The sequence below is a fragment of the Danaus plexippus genome, chromosome 11 (assembly GCF_018135715.1).
Source record: "Danaus plexippus chromosome 11, MEX_DaPlex, whole genome shotgun sequence".
Lineage (NCBI taxonomy): Eukaryota > Metazoa > Arthropoda > Insecta > Lepidoptera > Nymphalidae > Danaus > Danaus plexippus.
In genome coordinates this window covers 7,110,178-7,137,068 of record NC_083544.1, presented here as the reverse complement: position 1 = coordinate 7,137,068, position 26,891 = coordinate 7,110,178, and the positions used below count along the sequence as shown (strand labels likewise).

Below are 26,891 nucleotides of genomic sequence, written 5' to 3'. Positions count from 1 at the left end.
TACATTTTGCAATTACTTATTTATTTGATACCGAATAAGAATAAGTGAATCATTTAATGATTAAGAAACATTAATATAAATCACATATATAACTTCAACAAATGCTTATGGCTTTAGGTACTCGGCTGTAAAAGATCTTTATTATTGAGAAATTATATGAGACGATACTAGTATAGCAAAACTTAAAAATACAACTATTCTTGACATAACAATATCAGAATAAGGACCAGCTAAGGGGAATCTATTAAAAAATCTCTTAACATTCTATGAGAAAACTACTGTTATTTGAACCGAACAGTTAAGTAAAAACTATCGTATCTGTATGTAAAACAAACATATGATTTTGATATTCTCTACATTATTTATAATAACTTTTAAATTGATTAAAGTTTATATAACTCCGAATAATAATTTATAAGAATTTTATATAGTAATGATATCATTTGTCACTTAAATGGCGCAATAAAAGATAGGGCTTATCGATAAAACCGTTACCATTACTATAACTAATTCATTTTAATTACAACAGAACCGCTCAAAATTCCGTAATGACGGAATTTAAATACATATATTCTCTGTTACTACAATCGTAAATCAAGATGATTGGATGCAATTCTTTTAAAACTCTAACATACCTAATTTGATATTTCTATGTGTACGCCGACAGACTATTAAATTTTTTATACGTTGCTTTAAACACAAACTAATAAAAAATATTAAAACGGAAGTAATTCATTTGACTCAAATATGAAATGAAGCTACTTGTTGGATGCTTGTGAAATTATTACCGGCTTTCTTATGCGGAAAGAGATATTTTGCTTGTGATATATAGCGTGGAAACGCCTTTTAAAATTACACGTAAGATAAATTATTATAGTTTGTTTCTTTATTATAATACAAATTGACCGTATTTCTCACTCTTGATATAGCTATAAAAAAGAATTGATACACTATTATATAATATTAAAATTCAGCGATAACTTTAGTTCGTTTTGATATAAAAAAAAAACAGTTATTGAAATCAATAAATCTATCTGTTAGCCGCTGGCTTCGAAGCCAGTCCAATTAGACAGCGACTGCATCCTCAGTAAATCTCACGGGGCTACCACGCTACACTAATTCATACAGGCTGCCAGCGAGCGATCATCGCTGTCAGCATCTACACAAAACTTAACAGCCCTCCGATTAATACAAAACACAGTTTGGCATAACTTGTACATCAGAAGCAACATGACTGATGATTCAAATAAGAATATTTAATATAAGTTACTATTTTATTACTGTAGCACCGAAACAGCTGTTACATTAAAGTATTAGCATATTAAATAGAACAAACGTTATTCGTTACAAAGCAATATTTTATTATAACTTTGGATTTTATTAATATTATTATCACACCGACAGACGTGTTATGAACCGACGGCGCGTGCGCTCTCAAGACGCACCTGCTAAGACCCTAGTAATTATTCCACCACTTATTATATGATTATGAGGCTTTTTTGGTGCTTTCAATCAAATTACACCTTGGACGGTCAACTGAATGAGATGTCATAAAGTTTTTTATTTGTCGTCATTACCTTCACCCACTGCGATGACGGTTTGAGGTTGTAGTGTAGAATAATTTAAATATTACTTCCTCAGCAACGGACACCTTTCGTTGTAATTACAAAAATATTAGTTTTTATAAATGAATTCTACCAACGACTTCTATAGAGATTTTTTATGAGAACCTATCTAGTCATATATAGCTTGGAGCTGGACCGCGACGGTTTATAAAGATCAAAGAAATGAACAGAATAGCACCAATCAAAGTATTGAGGAGATTTTAGAACGGACTGTCACTGAGATCGGCTGAAAGATAACGTTATGGCTCCATTCTAAAATTGTGCTCATGAAAACACGCAGTTTTGCCGCCGAGCGCATCGATGCTATGATAAGGAGGCATAAATAAATAATTAGACGGAGAGCCGTAGAAGAAGGGGGAGAGAGGAGGGTGAGGGGCGAGGGGGGAGGCATTCGGATAGTTCTTAGATAGTATCTCCCGCAACCGCGCTTTGTGTCAAACGTCAGATTGTTATCTATAAGATGTTTACAGATGTACCGGAGGGGGAACGAACCTAAACTCTGGTGGACGCAATCGACCGGTACTCCAGTATGGTTCATATCCGACTTAATTACCTGTGTTGTAAACGTGGGCTCTGAGAATTATTACTTTGGAAACGCATGTCATACATTCGGATTAGGACTGCTTGAGGCATAATTGAAGTTTAGAGATGAAGACATTGTAATATCGAAAAGAAAAATGTATTTTAATAGCAGTATTAGCTTGACTGTACTTCCTAGACACCTGAATGCACGACAATTTGTGAACATCAGTAGATCACGGACGATACAACGTTGCCAGATCTTTGACTACCGAGAATCAGCGCGAACATTTGTAGATGCATTATCTTTATATAAATAGATCTAAATCTCGCTATCGTTTTAAGATGAATTTAAAATTTATATTTTAAATAAATAAAATAAAAAAAATCAGTACTGGCATATAATATTGTTTCCATTCTTAATATGAAAGTTTCTCCGTTTCGTTTTAATATTTTTAAAAAACAAAAGTCCTGACTGATAATATAAAGCCAATCTGTTTGAATGACACGCCACGGTCAATTATACAAGATTGTAATGAATATAATTAGATCTCTCAATGCTATCTTAAATTATGTGATTAATTAAAGAAATTGTATTTAAATACAAATTAACAATTTCGTTAATTATATTCCTTGGTTTTCTTATAAACAAAAACGATCCAGTTTCCCAAAATTTATTTCAAAGACAATAAATCAACTGAGAATCGCTCGCTAAACAGAATGGAGCCTCATGAATTAAAACATGCTATTTAGCGCTACACAACGTGCCCTCCACACGGAAAACGGTTTTATTTCACAATAGCGTTTACGAAAACTAACCTTAAGATAATGTCGAAACGTCGAAATTGCATTTGAATTTTTTCGGTGCCCTACTACATTTATACTTCGCGCGGCAGTTCTACGCAAACGCATTTCCGGCCGAACGCTGCCGGGAAAAAGCCATTTAAAACAAAAAAAGAAAAAAAAATGGTAACGTGCCGCGCGCCGTGCTCGGACACTTCCGGTGGGCGCCATTTTTTCTGTATTGCCAACAGATAAAATCTTTCCGGCCTACTGCACAAACGCCTACTTTTATTATTTTATTTTATAATAACGATTTTATTTTCACAAAATATATACGCCAAATGTTATTTTAAACAAGCAAACAATAGCTGTCGGCATAGGTCGTGTATGTAAAATGTAGCAGTAATTAAACAGCTGGCGACGTAATTAGGAGTGAACGATATTTTGCAAAGCTACAAAATTCAACGGCCGAATCTATGTAAATGCGATCGCCGTTCAATGTTGAATATTCAAATTGATGTCATTATAACATTCGCCCAAAACGTACTGGCCGTTTGGCGGCAAGCCAGTAGCATGTGTAATATAATGTAATGAGTAAATTAAAACATCTTTTTATCTTTTTCCGCTAGTCAAGCTCTGATTTGCTCACCATAATTAACAACACGATTTAAACTACGCGCATATAACAATTAAAATCACATGACAGGGCGTGAATATCAGAAATAATTTTTGAAATAAGAACTCCGTCATCTAATACAACAAAAAATAAAGATTTACTTTATATCTATAACCCTGCATTTAAATCTAATGCAAAAGAAAAACAGGAGAAAAAACGGTGACTGTCAGATTCCCTCGGATGTTGGCTGAACAAAACAGCACTTTAGACGAAGTAAAAAAAGAGAGCGTTCTCAATTCAAAAATTGAATTGATCGCCCCATTGTATTCGAAATGTATCATTTGAGCTGTTATTATGGGCGCTCTCTCTCTAGCTTCAATACAAGTAATCCAATACTTTTGTATGGGAGGCACTTAAGTTAACGTCTAGTTATGAAACGTCTGATGTGTTTAGAACTTCATTTGTTTGGTAGTTTATAGTTAAACGCATAAGGATGGGTTTGATGTTGGCTAACGATACTTGTTACTAACAGAGCAATTTGTACAATGTTGTTAGGTTTATTTTGTTCATTTTGTGTACATTTAACTTGCATTACGGACATTAATATTAAAACAATAACCGATTGCTTGATAAAAAGTATATACGTTTGTGGTGAAGAAGAGAATAGAAATTAATTAAATTGTCCAAACCACAAAAACCTAATAGGCAATAAGTTTGAGGAAGTACCGAATAAACGAGCGCGATAAATTAAATAAACATATTTATAAAAAGCCACCGACGGTTGCCTTTTTATAACAAATGAAAAACCCTAAATATCAATAGTATTTAAACGATATTGGCTCATATTACTAAACCGTTTAGGAATATATTCGTTCGCACACATTATTAACAGCTGACTTTGCGTTTGTATTATGACGAGACTCTAACCCACGCACCTACGTTAATCCTATTATCAGATTATTGTGGTTGCCCAAATAAATAATTTATTTTCCATTGCATTCAATTGAAACCCATTGGTCTTAAATGTATAATTTAAATTGATCCCATACACTATAAGTTGAGCAAAATAATGAACCAGACACAACAAAATCCCACAAATGTACGTAATATTTGTCGTACGAGTTATACGCTATATTTTTATAGATCCTACCTATATCGACTGAGCAGCGAGATTTAAAAGTCATCATTTATTTCATCACAGCAGGTTTCCCATATCAATCAAATCTACAAACAAGCTATGTATCAAAGGGCCAATAAAATGTTTTTATTAAAAACAATAATACGTATGGATTGAATGAGCTTGATCGTTTGAAACTGTATAATGTCGGAACAGCGGTCTCCATTGTACGGCCTTAAGAGGTGTGTTTTGAGTAAACACTCATGCTTTAAGTATTGTACTACGGTTTATTGAATTTGATATTTTATGAATTACTTTTAAGAAAAATATGAACTGAAGTATTAATCATTATTTTGATAAATTCTTATAGTTTTTCATTTTTTACAATCTTCGGAACAATTGTTTGTTTTTCATATCAGTTTCGTGATAGGCGTAGTGCTGTATATTAAAGTATCGAGATTAATCCGTCGCGGTGTAGGCGGGTGACGCGGTCGGCACAGCATCACAATAGACCCGTGCTTTATTGTATGAATTGCGTTTTTTGAGTGAAATCGATCACGAACTTGCCTCCAGCCTAACATTATACTGTATTTATTTACGCATTGTTACTAAATGTCCTTTTATATTATATCGATATTTTTTTTCTAAATGTCGATAGTTTTGATGTGAGCGTCCGAATTTCGGATACGTACGTAATATATCGCATAAAAATAAATATATCTCAATGTTAATGAAAACAAATAAATATTTTATTATATTTAAACTAGACATTATTTAGGAATCAACTGGTTTTATTGAAACTAGATTCCGACGTTTTTGCTTATGATTGATAAATGTCTAACCCAAAGGCCAAGAGGCCAATGTTTACGAGATTTTATAAATATGTATGAGAAGGCGTTCCCAGCATCTTGACGTCGCTACTGGTTCGTTTCTGTATTGTGCAGTCGTCATTATAGCTCCGCTTCTGAAGTAGCTTTGTCGCTCTTTTCGGATAATTAGGCCAAACAATATCCGATACTTTGATGTTATAAAGTATACGTTACAACAAAAAAAAATCTCAAGTATTCAAGGGTCGCATTCACTGTTAATTGTTGTCATTGTAGCTTTATGTTCCGTTAGTTCTCTTATAAATGTTTGTAACTGCTAGGGCTTTCATATCACGGGGTAAAGAGAGTCGTGAGAATTGAGAACATGTATACATTTTATTCCATTCAAATAATTTTAAGAGCGCCTACTGTTTTAGAATTCATTTAAGACTTTCGTCCAAACAAGCGATACTTGGAATGATATTGCCTTTATTTGAAACTCCTAACATTTTTTAAGTGTTATTGAGTGTTTTCGTGTTTTTTAAGGTATTATCTCCACCGTCTAATATTATGATATTCATATGAAGCAATGTCATCAGCCTAAATCGTTTTATCTTGACACAATTGTTGTATTATGACACATTAAACTGCAGGGCGCTTTCTAAACTCGCGACTCATTCAGGGATTTTGTGCCCTTGGGACGTAAAGGGATTGTTCTGGTTGATGTTATTTTTGATCTACCCAAAATTCAGTAATGATTAAGATCTAATTCTCTTATATATCTTGTCATCCTACAGTATTTCTTTTATATGTATGATAAACTTAACGTATAATATGATTACTACATAGTCATGATCAAAAGTTACGTTGGCATTGACATTGACTGTTCTGCCTAAATTCTCTTATGTCTCCTGTAATATACAGTGTAAATATACTATAATACTCACGTTATGTAGTTTGTAATATAGTCCACAAGCGTTGCAGACAGGCTCTCCGTTTTGGTTTCGTCTCCACAACGTCGTGGTTGTGGTTTTGCAGTTAGCGCAGGAGGTTCCAGCGCGTCGCGCAGCACTCTGTAGCGACTGCAAATATGTTGGGATTTAGATTGAAGAAACTTTTCACATAAATAAGTACAACTGACAGTTTTATACATAAATTTTATTTAAAAAAATATATTTTTTATTTTTTGATGTCAATGGTATTAGTTATTTAGAAACGGACTATTCATTTAAAATTTGTAATGTTAATTAGTACGATATCAAACACCTTAATTACAACTTATTTGCATAATCAATTAACACGACCTACACGCCATAAAAGTAGAAAGCATTTGTAATATTGATTAATTACTTATTGGACACATGTTGTCTGTCGCTGGCAAATTTACAGTACCATTAAAATTAAAAAAAAAAAAAACAATAGCCTGCATGCGACGACAGCGGGTCGCACAAACTAACAAAAATGAACATTTGAAACAAGTCAAAAACGATCCAAGTCTTACGCACCTGCCCATTAACAGACGTCAATCAAACAAAAAATATATATATGCACCGTTTTATAGAGTCCACCGGAATGCCTCACTCAATTAAAAATGCATTCGTCCTAAACCAAAACGAATAAAAATAAAAAGCGACGTAAAATCCTACTCATACTGTAACAATTAATTTGTCATGTCATTTATTGAATTTAATGTATTGAGATCGTTTTATGGAGAGTTCTATTCGAAACGACAACTCGGCTCGTTTTTCGGTAACTAGAATCAGTGTAACCGACATTATATTGACCGCAGCTTATTGATTGATTGATAGTTTGTCTTAAACCACCAACAACATACTAAAGCCATCGGAAAATTTTATATTAAGAAATTTCTTAAACATTACATTCTAAAGGGTATGATATTATTAAATTTTATTAAAATCGAAGCAGTCGGTTCATCCTTTCGCGTCATCACAGCTGCGTATTGGAATAGCGAGATTTTAAAATGTTCGCAAATATTTGCTTCGTCATCATATCTTCCTTGTACCGGGATATGATTAGAGTTTACAATATTACCCGAGCTATAAAAAATAAAATTTACATTGACACGTATAATAATTAAATTTATTTCTATGAGTCAATTACGCGAAACGATTTCATAATCTGCCGATAGGATTCCTAATCAGACTATAGCTTGAGCTATAGCTCAGAATCATGGCGGTCTCTGGGGAAAATGTCGATTACGGAGGGGTACCTACTAAGCCGATTACAAAAGTCAAATGATGGCGGGGGTGCTTTTATATTCACTAAGAAAAGGTTTGATTGTTATAACAAAATTATATCACCTTCCCACAAACTTAAAAGATATGGGTAGATATTTTAACCTCGATATTTCTTATGTACATGAGAAAGCGTCATTAAAAATCCCGACATTCCAGTGAAACTAAATAAAATCTCAAGCACGCGGACACTTGTTCCCATCACCAAAGAGTTTTATTAATTGTTAAACCCATTTCACTGTCAACAGCATTCCAACGCGACCAGTATAGCGCTGGCAGCCAGAAATAACGATCAAAACAAAAGATACGCCGACAAAGATAAAAAGCTATACAAATAAATAGACCAAATTCAGTACATATCGTCATGACAGTACTTTAATTTTCAGTCTAGTGTAAACTCAAAGGAGCGCTCGCTATGACAAAATCAGGGCTTCTTTTGTGTCGTGACACAAACAAAAACGATGTCTATTGTTGTCTGTATGGACTGAATTCAACGATTATAATAGGTATAATATTGTCCTTAGAAGTGGACAGTTTAAGCGAATTCTAAATCCTGTATTTATTTTTTTATGCACACAACATCGAAGATACGATGGTCGTCTTTTTTTTACACAATAAAAAATAATTAAACAGATCCATCTCTAGTTAACTATTATTGTAATTATACATAACAATGGAATAGTAACTTTATTATAATCAAACACACCAAACGGATTAGTGACACTTCAACTGCTGCGCGTCGCTAATTCAATAAGCCACCCACATTAAAACATATTCCTATACGCCACCCTCCTCGTTTCTAGCGATCCAATCAGCCTTATCTCCCCGACCCTACTGCAAACACCTCCTAATCAAATCAAATCACAGCCTCCGTCTTCCCTAATCTATCTACCTATCTACACTCAAACATAAAATTATATTACAAAAAGGGATGGTTTAGGCAACCCCTCATATATTTGCAAACACAGGCAAAATTTAACACATCGGAAGCTTTCCTGTAATACACTCATATAACATCGTGGTTGGAAAATACTAACCTACACGTACACACACACAGTCTAACTCCGTTTTGTAAAATGATGCACACATAGGCCCCTATCAGTATATCTACGTCATCTAGATCCCACTATGAGAACCCCCAAGAGGGAGGCAATCCATTTACCGAAGAGCTTTCACCGGTCCAATTTCTCTCTTATGTTAATAAACACAGAGATGACAATAGCCTGGCAAGAATGCTGTTTTTAAAGGTTTACACGGCCCCTCAGTGAAAGCGCGGAATCGATGTAGCCTTTACCCCTCGCCCCGCTCCAGTTTTTCCGGCGTTCCGTCCTTATCAGACTACAGCGATTAGATAAAGAGAGATAGAGCGTGAAAATAAAGATTTTCATCGTGTTCACTCACACAAAGCTAGCCTCGCTATACATTGTTGCCTTAGTTAGTATATTTCTGTGCTTTGTAGGTATCAAGGGTTTTGAATTTAAATAATTGTAAAATAATTCACATTCTATAAACGTAACAGTCAAATTTGTTTCAATAATTGTGTTTGAATAAAGACGTTATATTTATGACAGCAAAAGTCATTTCTAGATGGTGACAAATCTATACATTAGATTCCTATTGTTCCTACAATACCACTGAGTGTGAACTTGGAAATACTGGTATTTAATCGAAAATTCTTTTTCAATATACATTTTAAAGCAGAAACTATTTTAATGATATTTTAGTCTGGACTCGAACTGCAAAGAAACTTCGAAATTTTACTTATAATAATTTATATAGCAATAACAAAGTGTTTAAATTAAAAATCGGTTATGTACTTGTAAACTTTGGTTATCGGTAGTCTTATTTTATATTAATTTCCTAGAGCGCGTCAATAATGACTGGCCAGACGGTTGGTATTCGATAAAAGTATAGATCGAAGTCATAAATCCGTTAGTATAACAAAGCGGTGCGGTTGCCCAATAGGAGCTATCACGATACGGATCGAATTCGGATTGACATATCAAACCCAATGTAAGATTACATCGTGTACCACGTAATAGACGCCCGCTTCAAACTGAAAATACCGCGGCATTATGACAAACGTATATATATTGTATATGTAAAAAATAACTCCCAGTACTCGGTCTTCTTTTATTTCTTTCCATTTTTAAATGTACCCTGTATTATTTCCAGATTTCATTCAAAGTGAGAATGTGTATAGCGTCAAATGCCTTTAATAAAAAATTTCACGGGATTTCTTTATCCCTAGCCATCCCACGCATATGACATTTGAAGCATTCGTTGCTTTACTTTTTATTACACAGAAACTAAATAGCCTAACGACGCTTATTATATAAAAAATATATATGAGGCAGCACCATAATTAGTTCGGTCAGACGTTGATGGATAGTGCCACAGCGCAAAGTAAATACAAATAAAGTGCTCCGCAAAGATACCCATGTGATAGCTGAATGCAAACATGTAATTGTTTTAGATGCTCCAGAGATAAGATATGAAGCATTTGAAGAATTTATAAATTGACTTCTCTGTGAACGAAATACAGGCTCGAATCCACGTCTCTATAACTTTGAACGTTTTTGTACAGGATTTTTTGTTACATTTTTCACAACGTCAGTTGCTGATATTATTTAGCGTTAAAAACGTTTAAATTATTTTAACAAACGGTTATTATATATAATTATTTTTAAATTTAGAACCAGGTTCAATTTTGTAACTTCTAGGTACATTACCAATTCGACATCAAACAAATATTGAGTACCTTAACGATGCAAGCAATATTAGATATTTATGATAAAATCAAGCCCAGAAAGACCAATTATTCATATAAAGATGAATTCCATAAAGTACAAAAAAAAACTAAATAATTTTCCAGAGGCGACTAAACGTTGGTAATTCAGCGTTGAATCGCTTCTCGTTATATGTGAATTTGCATTGAATGGCACAGAACAGGGCAGGCGTTTCAAATTAGATACACAACAAGGCTGCTACGTACTCTGTGTTTATTCTTGCAAGGACTTAAATATGGTTCCATTAATCTGTAAGACACTGTGTTCTCTGTGTCATTAGTTGGAAAACTGTTATCATTTACGAGACCAGTATGAAGGCTATTAATTGTCGAATGACATAATTGTATTAGATTTTATTTATGATACAATATTGTCTCAGTTAATTAATATAAACTTTATATAAATAAAATTTATTGTTAAATTATGATAAATCTGTTCCGCGAATGGAATATTTATTAGTTTATTTGTATACTTATCAGTTATTCTTTTACTAAATGGGTACTTTAAATAAGCTAAAATACAATTTAAGTGACAGCAAAGAAAGAAAATCGAAAGCTACTCGAAACAAAGCGTAAAATATATTAATTTTGTTAAAACAAACTTTCAAAGAAATTGAAAGTAAATAATAATAACTCAATAGTTAATATAAGAAAAGTTACATGACGCAATAATGGTCGATTAATCAAACAAAACAGGTGCAAATATATTGAACTCCCGAAGAAAGTGAGGGAAGTCGTAAATACAAGCAGCTGGCTTTAGTGAACAACTATTTTATTTATTTACATCGAAATTGGTATTTAATGTGGTCTAAATATGAAATGACGTAATTTATGTAATGAGTTTCCCCCCGTTCTACTTTTAAATTAAATTTTTATAATTGAACTTATTCTGCCAAGTAAGTAGGTAAACGTATGAAGTATGTTTTACGTATGTTAACCAACGAACATGAGATTGTAATTATGATGTAGATTTACGACTCATAGTGTGAATGAGATTGGTATAGGTCGTAGGTTAAATTCGCATAGTTTAGAAGCTCGTCATGTTTGTAATAACTGCGCACGCGCTTCAGCCGCTGTAGTTCTCTCCCGCGCCACATCGTTGTCTATAAATCAAAATTTTAAATCACCGATGGGCGTGACGCACTGCTCGCACAGCGCCGAATAAAATGAATTAAAAAATAAAACAAGACAAATGTACGCCCTGAGAAAAATGTTAAGATATTTTGCTTTGGTTTTTTTAATTAATACCTTGTTAAATTTTAATATTGAGAGCGTATGTATTATTACAATGGGTGTGCGCGGGATTGAAACTGGCTTTCGGTAACTTATGATGCCCCTTGCGACCCTTAATTGGATCATTTTTTAACGAGAACTGATAAACTTCGGTGAAGGGTGCGGCCTTTTCATTACGCGGACCTCTCGTTCTTGCAGATTAATTGCCAAAATAATACGTTAACTGCAACTTTTTTAAAGATATTTCGAGGAAATATTGTAGACATGTTAAGTTCTATACCCAAAAAATATTAAATATTTTCATATTATATATCCCTAAAAGTAGGTATAATAAAAATGTCTATTTCCGATTTCAAAATAAGACTATTTTCCTACACGCTCAACAATCATTTTTTACAATTAATTTATCTGCCTGAGTGCTGTACGGTGTAATCTATGAGAAGTTTTGAATGGGAAGTTTACTGAATGAGAGATGTATAAGACTATAAAAAAACTATAAAATTATATTTCGACCCTTAGAACAGCTCGAAGTAAAAAAAGAAACAGTTTAGAGAGTCTGCTACTTAATATATCACGATGTAACTGAACAGCATTTTAAAGTCGGGTTACAAAATATAAAGTAAAAAAATTACGTACCAAGATTTCAAGTGATAATTCTTAATAGCAATAACCGATCAAGTTAAACCGAGTTTAGTGACCTCGAGGTCAAACATTTCCAACATCTGCTACGTCAGTTAGACGGTAGCTGCTCGTCACTATGACAGCTCTTCATCAGACTCAGGAGTCTGTACGCTTAATTATAACAGTGACGTGGAACCGCTTCTAACCAGCTAATACTATTCATATAATAAATTCCTAAACTTTTTACTTTTACAATGAAGAAATCTGTAAGCACATTTATTTAAAACTAGTTTATTTATGATAATATAAAGTTTTTATGCAGGCAACTCGACTGCGGTGCACAGGAATTGCACTTACAATTAATACCCGCCTTCATAAACTTTAAGTGACCGTGAAATGACATTCACGGCGAGCAATAGAAGTTTTTTACCTAAAGACACACATGATGTACGGACAAAACATTTATTAATGTGAAAAATATTAATAACACGCTATACGCTTGTTGTGTTATAAAAAAGAACGATTGGTTGAGATTTAATTTAAACGTAATGATTGCAATCGGAACTATATTCTTTTATATTTTCCGCCAAACGCCATGTTTTATATAGAGGCGTGTATAAAATTCAAAACGAGATGGTGTAAGGGTGGCCTCGCGTTTTACAATACGGATTAATTATCGACAAAAATCGTCCACTCAAATATACCTGTCAGTGCTGTAAAACAGCGAGATCCAATTTATATGGGCACTGAACAATGGTAAACGCGGTAAACACAATGGGTAGCCCCAAAATAAACAAAACTGAATGAAAATGAACGAATATCGCCGGCGTCGCTTACTAAGATACTTGACTTACTAACTATTGTTTTCAAATAAACTGTATTACATGCAAAATTTATCGTATTTATCGATATGTATTAGATAATTGGCAGAAGGATTTGATGTCGTGAATTCCATATTGCAACTTACATATTGTTTTAAATGTCAGTATATTAAAATTAATTATAATAAAATTTATTTTTGTTTTAATGTCGGTATGTGCGTAAAACAACATTTATGGCATAATATAAAATTTCCGCATTAACGTGTGTATAGGTACGTAAGGGTTGTAGAGAGCGGCGCACGCGCTGCTGATGTGAGGACCACCGGCGGCTGTGTCAGCACTGATTCACGGCACTAGATTTAGGGCTGTACCCAAAAAATTTCTGTATAATTTTATTAACATAATCAGTAATATTTTTAACGCTACAATACCAAGTCAAATATTTGTAAGCATTTTAATATCAAATATACACATGGGGTCATACAAAAAATCGAAATTCAGGCTTGATACGTAGAGGATTGGGTGTTACATCGAGAAATATTAGGAGCATTCCCGTTAAACAAAATCAATACGAGAGCACAACATAGCTGATATGAGAATGATCGCCCGATTTTGTGGCTTTATATTGAATATTGTAGTAGCGATACCGTCAGATTGTTATGTACTTGTTGAGCCAGCCCTGCGGCGTGGCAGAGACAAGCGTAGCATTGTTAGGCCGCCCTGACTGTATAAATACATTCATATTGCCACTCCAAATATATCAAATAAATCCCATAAAAACGATCCGACTGGGAGAAAAATTGTTTTCAAAATAACAACATCCCTATCACAGTAAGCGAGTGAAAACTATGAATTAATTAAAGCTGTTCCACAGACATAGCCTCCGAATAGCTAAGAGTGATAAATAAAGTGTTTAAAATCGATCGAAATCTTTAACACTAACAACTCATTCCTATCTCTCAACGGGATTTAATCGTGCAAAATCTACCGCATTGCCTCACATTCAACGCTTCAGAATGCGATGAAAATGGAAAAAACATGGCGCTAAACCGCGAAACTGTATGTATTTAAACGCCGAAACCAAGATTCTATGGTCCAAAAAAACGGCCAGCACTGGGCCATTTAAATTTTTCCAAAACGTGAACACAATGGAACAGATTCGAAAACTTAACTTTTTGTTCTGTTTTTAATTTTAAATTTGAAAACGGAATTCGGTTCGGCAAGGCCTGTCACATCATTCCAGCGCTGCTAAGTGACGCCGGACGCACGTCAGTCCCGTGGATGTGTTTTATTTTCATACGAATCCAACCGACTCGTCTTGTTTTTTGTTATCATAGATGTCTGACTCGCGTATACCATTAATTTTCTATACATTTATTTAGAATTTAATTATGTTCAGCGGTGATTCATGAAGAAATACATAAAATAATTCATATAAAAACTTCGATGATATATTTGCTATGTATTATAATTTTTTTATTAATTACTATAACAGTACGACCGTCCGGTTGAAGGGCAGGTCCGTGATACACCCCGTCAGGCTAGCGATTGACGTCGACGAGATGACACTAAAAGGTCTATTGTATACGAAATGCTCGTTACTGTAACCAACCGGTTAACACGCCTCAACTGTTTGATTATTTTACACTTTTTTATTATCTTCGCACGTCAAATTATCTGGATATCTTTCTAAGTAAAAAAAATCGAAACTTGTATCATTTTTATCAGATAATGCGGCCGTTCTTCGACAAACGTGAGCACTTTTAACTCGGTTAGATAATCTGTAAAGTAATATTTTATTATGTACAAAACATCCAGCCCGTAGCGAATATATAAGCATTTATTGTCTGCTGACAATTCAGTACACCTATTTACAAACAATTTTTATGTATTTATTCTCTAGTAATAATGTCATAACTCAAAACGAGACCGTTTAATGTAAATGTAATTACTCCATTGCGTTCTTTTATAGTGCAATTAATCACAGCCTGTTACAATATGCATGATTGCTTAAATAAATAAAAAGCAATTATGTAAATAAACAGCTCATTAAACATTTCACGTGAATATTGTAAGGCTATCGGATGAACGCGTGATCTTGCTCCGCGGATACTATCGCTCCGCGTCAATTACCGACGACTGATCTCCAGCGATCGAGAGATACATACAAATGTTTGACCCTCATATTTGGCGAAACCAGTTCCTTGAATATGGTACTGACACTTAGAAAATACTTTCTTAATTACAATGACAATGGAATAACAAAATGGCTGGACGTTTATCAAGGAGCTGTGTTCACGGAAGTTGAGACGACTAGAGGCTTGTTCGAAGCCCGCGTGGGACGATACATCGCAGTTGACAAAACGGCTGGCTTCCCTACTTACTAAACCTTTTAGATAGTGTTAAGATTCCCCTACGAGCTATAAATATTAGCCAAAACGAAAACATTTACACTAAAGCTAACCCTAAAATTATGAACATGCTAACATATGTTCTTATGAAATATTAAAATTGATTTTTTATTAATATTTTTATTTCACTAATTCAGCCGGGAGTCGAGTCATTAGTCAGTGAGACACCGTGTTCATACCCGACAATTTAAAGAGCCTCCAACACCCCGTTAAATTGCAGCCTGCCATAACACCGATCTTTATTTATTTGTTGCATTCGATTCCTAATTACAAAGACGAGTGTATGATTCGAGTGCTTTTGGAACAGTTGGCGCTGACGGCCTAATGACAGTAGTGGCTTCCTGCCCCGCTAATTGCCTAGGAAGTAGATAGTGGTGCATCGAATTATTTATTAGACTGACCTTTGGACAGGTGGTCCACAGCACTTACCAGACTGTCAGTTCATAACATTCTTAGGCAGAGATTAAAACGTAACACGGTAGTTCGCTGCCTTTGATGTCATTCAAACGATTGCTTAATGCTTTAAATTACTCAGTTTGGATGCAACAACATTAGTAATATGATGATTGACATTTTACAATGGGACTACTCTCGTGTGAATTAGTATCTTATTCTATTTGGAATAACTTTTATAATGAAGCTATGTTACATGTTTTATAGATAGAGATGTATTAGTTTTTATTTTGAAGTATGTTATCGAAATGATATACTGAGTAAGTCTATCTAACATATTCTTTCTATGCTTTAGTACTAAGTATGGTATTGAGTATGGCATTTTTTAATCCATCGAGTCTTTAGAAAATTTCTTGAAGTTTAAATATCGTCTAATTTATAAAACTCTATAAATTATAAAATTGTATTCAAAAACGCTTTCAAATAAAAGTATCGAAAACAAAAGCATTTGAATTTGGAACATCCTTATTTTAAAGTCAGTCAAAGATATGCATATTATATTGAATACTTCATACATGTTATCCCGTGCTTTGGTTCAACAAACACTACAAGCGTAAGGCAAGAGAAACGGTGTCATAACTCTTAAGCGTGCAATTTAAGGCTCTAAATCAAAGACGTCCGCAGAAGTTCCTTGGCTACCGATAAATAACTTTGTGCGAAACGATTTGTGTAACACAAGGATCTTCCCGATTCGCCATCAAATACTTATTAAGTTATTACTGACGCAGCTTTCTATAGCAATCTGTCGTAATTTATGGTGCAACAGTAATCGTATTATGCCTTAATCTTTTATTATACCAAGAAAACAATCCTTGTTCTGGCGTGTATCAAAATAGCAAACAATAACTTCAATGGTAGTCTAAATTTCCTTGACACTGCGTACAAGTTCCCGATTGAGTTCATATGTGTTGGAATTGATTTTCCAAGTTCACGCATGAAATAGTCCGCGCACTCCAAACCCGATCCGTTTAACCGCTTCACTCGATCAATCACTGCCTCACTGCCTTCTATACGTTCCACAAAACTACCACCTAAAAATCACACGCCTATTAATAAGACGCAAAAAAAAAAACATATTTTGACACAACCGTTTCCTACTCTATATCATCAGAATTTATGTCATCCCAAAACTGTTTTAGGTTATTAATATCGACATAAATACATTCCCAATATCCTGGTCGTAAATGTCACGGCCACTGGCGCCTAGGACAGGTAGAAAGACTGTGACACTACCCATAAAAACATTAAATTCCCAACAATGAGCGGTGACCCTAAAAAAATTTTTCTAAAATTTATAACACCTCCCGCTACCCGGCCACCGGTGTAAAAATCCTGAGAATAGTCATATTCTTACAAAATTTAGTGATATGTCAAACCTGTTCGACGTAGCAAATAAAAATGTACGAGTCGATGGATAAAAAAGAAGGTAAAGACTTCGGGTTATTGCTAAAACAAGGGAAGGTTACCATATCAATCAAGGCGTTGACAAAAGTGGAATTTTTTCCTCATGCTTGAACCATGGGTTGAAAAAAAAGGTCCGTGTTTATGGAAATGCAATAAAAGAGACACGACTGTACGCTGGCGCATCCCTACTGACAAAGCTAACCTTCTGTTATTTATATACTCGCTAGCAAATAAATATAATCGTTTTTATGGGCCAGTGTCAATTTAAATTATTTTAAGTAAACCTTAAATATGTTAGTCGGTTCTTTAATGCCCAAAATTGTTGTTAGCGTAGGTTTTCTCAGAATATTTCTATATCATTGTAAATATAAAATGGTTCAAAAATTTGCATAATGATGCAAAAATTGATCACTTTTGCATTTATCGCTTCAAGGGTAGCCTTACAGACATGAGATGTAGTTATTTTAATAACTTTTAGTGCATTCATAATATGAACCACAATTATGAGACATGATTGGTGTTTAAGGCAGGTGTAACGAACCCACAGGTAGACTAAGATTGATAAAATAGTGCGGCACCCCGTAGAGTTGGCATCATGTCACTCACCGAGCCGAGCCAGTGTCTCGAATAATCTCGTGAGAACGTTACTTGCTAGAGATCATACACCGCATATTTTAAACTTAAGATATATATTAATTATGATTTTATTGATTTTACCCAAGACTGTTTTGTACGCTACTTCCTTAGGAATACAGATCGTCTGACTTTCCACTAACACTAGGATGACGTCATATAAGGAAACTATTACATACACATGCTATTCAACAACCTGTCGAAGGTATTTTATTACACTCAATACAAAAACATTTTAATAAATTAAACACAAAACAAAATACATTTTATCATAACGATATTCTTTTAAAATAAAAGTTTGTTGATTTAAATTCATAATATATCTCAAATGTCATCAAAAAGCCATAGTCATGTGTACCTTCCGAGATACATGGAACACGTATTACGTATAACATCACATTAGTTGTGTGCTAAATGTTTATGCTGAGGGCATTATGAGAATCTTAATCTCAAATCAGTTGACCGCAAGTGACCGACCCAAGAACACATGACTGGCTCAAATGGATCACGATACTCTAATTTACGTTGCATGTTACTCAAAATTCATAATAAGTAGTTTGTTTTAAGTCGTAATTAGTGAAAAGGTTGCTTGATTAAAGGTCGTACCCACTTTGTAAATAAATCACGTCGACATTTCGTTTTTTCACATATACGGTAAAAAAAAAAAGACAAGATTTATAGCTGCGATTTCGGGATTTGTAAAAGTTGCAATTATAACCATTTTTGGTTTACTTAAATGTTACATATTTTTAGTAAGTTTTCATTAAATTCACGTACTCGAAATTATAATTAGTTTTTATGCAAAAGTTAAATTATTATAAATATATATTTACTCTAAAAATCTGTATATCGGTACAGTTTATATAAATTTATTTTTAAATATATATTTCGTCCTCCCTTGTAACTCAGTACAAAGACCGAATCAAGATTTATAGTAGGGACGGTGATCGATGGGCGAGTACTTGGTACGGCCACAGCGCTCACTACTGTATCGAATAAACAATATATTTAATTAGCTGTGACCTCTACTTAATGAGTTAATCGACCTTTTTGACATCAAACTTCACTCCATACATTCGGTTAAAACGAGCTCAATAAATAATCCTAGAAAAAAAGGTATAAAACCACATATATTTGATGGTTTTAATTTCCCAGAATATAAATTTAAATGAAGCCAAACCCCACCAGTTCCACGGAACATTCCTCACTCGTCTTACGTCACCGCATACGTAAGGCAGACAGTGTGGGACCGATACGGGCTTAAGGCTGTTGAATTTGTATTGTAATATTTATTTGGCACTTGCTAGGGCCATGAATGCCAAATAGCCAGTTCTATGACCGTTGTTCAAGAATTGTTCATGTATGAGGATGTGGCGATTTAGATGTATGATAAAACTACGTATTGCCTTATAATTGAGACATTTGCAAGCCACCTGGACTGATTTAATAGCGTGGGAGATTTTATATTTAGAAGCACGGAAATTGAATCTCAACATAGCGAGTTGACAGATCCGAGAAAGTTTCTCTAATTAATTAATTAACATGAATTGATGTATTTAAATTGAAATATTTCTTTTCTCATCTATTTTCTATATATGTATTATACAAAATCTAAATAAAATTTTAATACAAAATTCTAACAATACTGTAATATTTAAAGGTCATACTCTTAACACACGAACGTGTACATTTCAACTAGCGAATAGCGACCTTATGAACTTACTATATTATAATTTTGTATGCATATCAAATAAAATTTTATAACTTCGTGTCTAAAATAGTCATACCATCCATGCGATTTTATTTAGAGGATATCATTAACATAACCTAATAATTTTGGAGTAGCGGTTATAAACGGGCCATTAGGACAAAATCTCGTAAAAATGTAACAAAATCTACTAGTACTATTCGCTAGTTAATTTTAGTTAGTTTTCCTTGTTTATAAATTTTGCAGACAATTACCAATCCCTTCCAATTCCAAGTACTATTATGATATAATACATTATATATTTTATATTTTCACAAGCAGATGTGTGCAACAATGTACAAGGAGTTTTATTTTTATTTATTATAAATAATTGTTGTAGTCTCAACAGGTATCCTAGTTTTCCATTCCTTAAAAACATTTATCGAACTTTTAAGGTAGTTGTGGTAAAAGAAGCCCACGTATTACCATTTGTGGGCTTAATTGTAATGTTATTTTTATAGCCACATTCGTAATTTATAGAACAGTAATAAATAATGTGCAAAACAATTTAATTAAACGGTAAAAACTTCTACAGTACTTATGATGATAGTTGTATGAAAATTACGCTATAATTATTCTATCCCACAAAATTATTATGACAGAAAATAATGTAAATTATATTAAGAATAATAAATTTATAATAATATAGCAAATCTTACTCTTCTAGCGAGAATATAATTTGTACGAAATAAAAATATATATTTTATAAACCTGTATAATAAAAGTTATCGCACCCATCTTTATACAGGCGAGTTATAACCGCGCTTCTGAATGCAAGTCATTACTGTTTTCATTTTACTTTGTTTTATTACAGCTCGTAAAGAAAATTCAAAAAAAAAAACTTACTCCCTTTATTTACATTTAAGTATCTGTGTTATAAACTGAACAATTTCTGAACGGATTTCTTCGTGGCTATAATGTTCCTTTATAAATATCTAATAAAATTAATTAGACGACAAAATTAATTGTTCACTATTGTAATTATTATTGCATGTTCTATGTCGCATTGTCAAAAGATTCCCACTTTAATTTGTGTCAAGTGCATGAGTCCAATTAGCCAATGATTATTGTTTTAATAATTTGTAAAATGCTTTAACTGAAGTTGCCTAATCATAAACATTTCCACAAGGTCTTGTTTTCGTAATCGTTTAATAGCTTAGCTCTTTTTTTTATTTGATTATCAAAACATTAATAACATAGTTGGGAGTGACTTTTTTGTCACTCAGTCTTTACTTTCAATGGTTTAAATTCATGTGATATAGAAATAGATTGTCTGAATTATATATATCAATGTTAAAACATAATTTATATACATATATTTTGTATATGGCAGGGTCTAAACCGACGCGCTCCGCCGCGGACATTGTTATAATTTCCCACAACGAAATTAAAAGTGTAAATTCAATGTTAAGCAAGCCGCATTAACGGTATCAACAGTACACTGACTTTGAATATTAGAATCACGGCTTACACACATCCGGGTTTAAAAAGCATGACAAAACCAGCTACTTGGAAATGTTTACAAATGAAATTAAAATAAAAGTATACACCCACATACAGAGAGCCGGTCGTACCAGCGATTATATCATAATGTTTGGACATTACGTAATTTAGCGAACAAAAGGCAAATATTTCGAGTCGGTCGTCTAGTTTATGTCAGCTGGAAGGGTATTAAGGTAAATTGTACAATTGTGAACACGAGCCACTCGTTAGCCTAGCCGACGTGATGTCTCAGCGGCGATGTCGCATTGTTTCAGTTTTATGCGTGCCCGACCTTAGATTAAACGTTAACTCGAGGATTTATGGCGGTCATAGAGAGACTAGTTCTGGACGGTGTGTCCTCTTTCGTCGAAACGCTCAGGTTTCTTAAGAGCCCAATTTGTGGGAGCACTTAATGTGCTGTCGTGCTCGAATTCATGCCCCGCCTTTTTATTGCTGCCCCTAACTGTAAACAACACCCATTTCGGGTTTCGTTTTATGTTGTTAAAATGACACTAACAGATAAATCTGCTCAATATTAACGTTGAATGCAGCTTGTTATGAAAATGTCCGAACTCTGAAGTTATTCTGCTCTTAATTCTTTTACCGTTGAAGTTTACGAGACAACGTATTTATCGCCTGAACGGTCAAGCCAAATATGATAAATTGGTCGGATTCTTACACTCACCAGTCTTCGCTTGGGCTTGATGAGGGGTCGATTTTGTCCGTTCATCTTGTAGTAGAGTCCACAGGCGTTGCACAAGTAGTGTCCAGTCCCGTCTCTTCTCCACAGAGGAGTACTGGTCGCACCGCAGTTCACGCACTCACGACCCTCTGCGATTTATAATGACTATTATATTTCATACGTATTTACATCGAATTAATAATATGGGGCTATTTTTTTTTTACATAAGCTACATTATTTTTGAAATGAATTAATTTATAGTTAATGTTAATATGCAAATTAATTAAAAATTAAAAAGCAAACCAAAACCAATGAAAACAACACCAAATATATAATATATATTTAACGTAAATGAACTAATGTTTCTTTGAAATTTGTGTTTTACCTGTCTCCTGGCAGGCTGGGAAAGACGAGAGAATATCACATTCAGAAACATTACCAATTAATATTCACTATATACTTAAAAGCATGCAAAATAACGGTTCATAACATCATTCACCTAACACTAAATGGATTCCGTAACTATGATAATACATTTTATTCAATTAACAAGGGAAAGCAGAGTTTCACTCTTGGAAATCAAGATTTTTTTTTACACGCAAGGAAAATTTAGTGAAAGTAAAACATTAGCGCATCACAAAGCAGTCACCCTATAATTTATAAAAAAATGTTAATTCATCAACGTCTAACAAATTAGTGAAATAATACTAAATAAAAATGAACAGCGAACTTTGTACTGCAATATAAAATAGAATATAACCAATATGAATATCAATAAAGTATGTGAAAAAGAAGTGAACTATGGTCATATTTATAATTTCATTCATATGTACAAAAGCGAGTTTCTTTAAAAAAAAATAATGTTGCAAAAAGAGAGCTATTAAACAGAGCGTAAACTACCCATAAAGTATAACCTACATGCTAATTTTCACTATGTGTAATTGTATTTTACATGAGTTATGAGTTATAACAATTTTTAACGCAAGCAACCGGTGTTGTGTTTGCACTGCTGATTGCATATTTTTATTGATTTCTTATATACCAAGCAATCTACATTTATTTTAAAAAAGGAACGAAAATACACATGCTCTATTGTAAAAAAAAAAATCAAAATACATGCAGAATATTAAATATTCAGCCCCATTTAGAGCTGCCCTCCGGGGAAACACCATATTTTTTCTTAATACTATTTTTATTTCGCGAAGGTATAAAAAATATTTTCTATTTTTATAAGTCAAATCAATTTCACGAAGATCGATTTCTCACGAGGCTATTCACATGTTACCCGCGCGAGCCGCCCCTAATCTTATTCTAAACTCGATTACCAGATCGATTATTTATCGAGATCGATTTAAAAATCCATTTAGTTATTCTTATGGTTTTAACAAACCGCATCGATGTTTTTTTTTAGAAATTGAATAACTATTGCAAAGAAGATTATTATATTTACGATACTAAGTTTTAAATACATATTGATCAGATATGTCTTCAAAAATATTTTTAAAGAACACATTTAATGTCATGTATGATGAAAGAAATTAAGTAGAATATGTGTTATAAAATGTATAAACATATGATAATCCAGGTATAATGCAGATACGATCCACGATATAACTAAAGATTCCAGCGCTAAGTCTAACAAGAAAGGTGAAAGTGCTGGGATCCGATAGAAAAAATATGTCGAAAGAACACCAAATGTTACCCCGGCTTGAGGCAGTACAGCCATTTATCTTTTTTATGTAAAACCAGATCACAACCGGCAATTAAATCGCCCGAACTTTATCGAAAACTTATTGCGATCGAACCGACAACTCACTTTTTGGGCTAACCCTTTATTTTTTGTGAGCCGATAAAGCCTGTAATTTGTTCCGAGGTTTCTAATAAATAAACACCAATAACGATAATTACGTTAAAATAACAGGATATTACAAGTATCTTGGAGTTTTATGTGAATGTCTCTAACGTGGACACGGATGATACTTACATCAATACTAATATCTCTATTGATAAAGCTTTTGTGAAAGTGTAAGCCGCGGGCGGCGAGATAAAATATACTTCCACCTGGACCGAAATCACATGTTTTATTTAGATGCCAGTTTATTAATCGACAACATTGAAATCGCTTAATCTCATGCGCTCGTAACTTTAGCATGGACTGGTTCACACCGTGAGAGGTATTGCTTCACTTCTCTGGTTGCTGGGACTATCGAATGATCTTACGTTCGCCGCTGGTTGACTGGACGTGACGCTGACTTCGAATAAAGATACCATTTAGTGCGCACGTAACGGTGCCCGTCCAGCTAGAGATAAACCTATCCTAAACTGCACAACTTGAGCGAAAAATTCCAGTGTTCGTTCAAAATTAGAATGCGGCGCGTTCTTTATAGCCCAGAGTGACGTGCGGTCGTGACACGGCTGTAGTACGTGACCGCGATAAAAGATTTTCATCTGCCATATTTACGTAGCCGAGTGGGCGGTTTTTATATTTCAAGAGTCTCCAGCGAGCACTCGTTCCCGGTCGCGGCCCCGTCCACGATGAGAGCTCGCAAACTTTTCACACGGCCCGCTCACAGGGAAATAATTGAGTTTCCCGGATTGATACTCGCTAGAAGCAGCCACTTGGGAATTAGCGGTGCGTACGAATCAAACGTAGACAGTCCGTTAGTGTTATATAAATCGTTAAGTAAAAACTGAAACATAGCCGACTATGACGCCAATACGGCGCTGGATAATGTAATTTAAATGAAGGACTAATTTGCTCCCGTGTACCGTGACGCGCTCTCTCAGCGCATCGGCCCATCAACACGTAACGGTGCGGCTATTTTGCATACAAACCATTAAATTATTGCTTAAAAATTATTCTTTGTTACGCCACGGAGTATGTTATTATTTCTTAATAATTATATGTCTGAACGTTAATAAGAAATCCTATCGGGGGCAAAAGCTCATTGTCTCATTTCGTGTTAGAAAACAGAAACAAATAAATAATCGTTGATTTTTCTTTCCATTTGCAACGAATGACAGTGTTATTGGTTGGAATGAAGTCATATCTCATATCAGACGCCAGTACGAGGCGGCGATCATATTTGCGTTGCTTATTATCATACTGCCAGATAATTACTTGTGACGCCGCACAATGAGCAGTTGCATCGAACCCCGTATAATTACACATCTTTGATATGACGCTGTAATAAGACGATCGTGGCCGGCGGGGTATTTTTTTTCTACGTACTTAACTTAGTAAATTACTGAAACAAATATACTATGTACACACTTTTATGAATGAAATAAAGTATATAAAACTGACGACTGGCGTGAACACATAACGTTGATTCTCTTGGTTGTTTTATTGTGAATTAATCACTGAATTTCCGTCGAAGTCATATGCAAATTTCGTATGTTGCAATTGTATCCCACAGTTTGAACCAGCGACCGTGACAAGACCACTATATTGTTGGCTGATATATTGTTAGTATATTTAACACAAAATATTCATTAGTTGAGGTTTCCAAACACCTTTATAGCGGACCTCTTTGTACTCTTACGGGCTATCAAAACATTTAATTAAACGTGAAATTTATTATCTACGAGGTTTCGTGACTTAATATGAATGCATGTGGTAAATGAAATGAATCTAAATGTAACATCGGAAATAATCAGACTTAATACAGATCGCACGAAAATGTTTTAATTACAAAATAGAGAACTAGGTCTTGTATCTGAATTACACGACTAAAAACTGAAACGCTTCTTCATCCTATAATTACACATTAAATCATGTCTTAGCAAAGACAAAGAACAAAAAGCGTCTTAAACGATTCAATAATCAATCATACGAACATTGAAATCTCATTATGCAGATTAAAATTACAGCACAATTCTAGCATAAAAGAATTGCATTCAATAAAAATAATAACACACTAAGAGAACCGTCCCGGCTTCATTCCTCTAAGTCGGCGGTCCGTGGCGTACAGTCGCACCACTGAAAAACATGCTCAATTTATTCATACTATTCTCGCATTTAAATCCAGGTCATAGAGACTATAATTATATGCAAAGATTTGGTAATCCAACATTATCTTTTTATGAAATGTATGACTCCACTAATTGGTTGCGCAACTTTCCGCGAAACATCTTCGTTGCAGCAATACTACGTGAGTTGCATAGAAACTATGTTGTAGATGTTATAGTTTGTGAAAAATTCAGACGAATATAATCCATAATTCTGTGCATTAAGAACTAAACTGTCGCACTGCAGCTTATTTTGAGATACGTTGCATTTGAATTATTGTTGAAACACTGGAATTGTAGTTTAAATTAAATGCCATTTAAGTGAACGTACCGTTATTGTTTTAGAAAGTACAAAGAAACAATTTAGAAGTTACCCATTGTTTACTTTGGTGTATCACCGTTCCTGTTATGATATGCATTATAATATTTACATTAATTATATAGAAACAAAAACGTGCTCAGAACGACGTCTTGATTCAGTTCCAAAATGTTGCCAGTTCAATAATTAAATATAATGGACATTTACAATTCGAGCACACAATCGATTACTGGATATGTAGGATCTCAATTAAACTCTCATCAGAACACGTAGAAATTTAATAATAATGTATATGGTATGTAATTTCTTCTTAAAACCGTTTGCTATACCGAGGTCATCCCAACAATGAAACAGCCGACATCCGGGCAAGAAACGTTTGCGCCTTAACAGTTATAGTATTCATTCTGTAGTTGCGATTTATGCGCAATTTTAATGTCCCTTAACTCAGTACTTGCTCTTGTAATGTCAGAATAATTATGTTTATCGACTCTATCAATACATTTATTATTAGTGTTCGATAAAAGATTAAATATATTAATACTCAATATTCAAATATAATTATATC

At 33.9% G+C, this 26,891-nt stretch overlaps 1 protein-coding gene across 5 annotated transcripts in view; it reads right to left on the bottom strand.

The window, feature by feature from the left end:
• Positions 1-26,891, bottom strand: part of LOC116765699 (GATA-binding factor C-like) — a 57,977-nt gene that overhangs the window by 7,694 nt on the left and 23,392 nt on the right. For 3 of the 5 annotated variants that reach the window (XM_032655281.2, XM_032655280.2, XM_061522053.1), the window contains exons 4-5: positions 21,994-22,145; positions 6,414-6,548 (exon numbers count right to left, since the gene is read on the bottom strand). In XM_032655281.2, the coding sequence (XP_032511172.1) occupies positions 6,414-6,548; positions 21,994-22,145 (287 nt within the window). The remainder of the gene's footprint in view (positions 1-6,413; positions 6,549-21,993; positions 22,146-26,891) is intronic. The other 2 variants (XM_061522055.1, XM_061522054.1) reach the window with 2 other exon arrangements.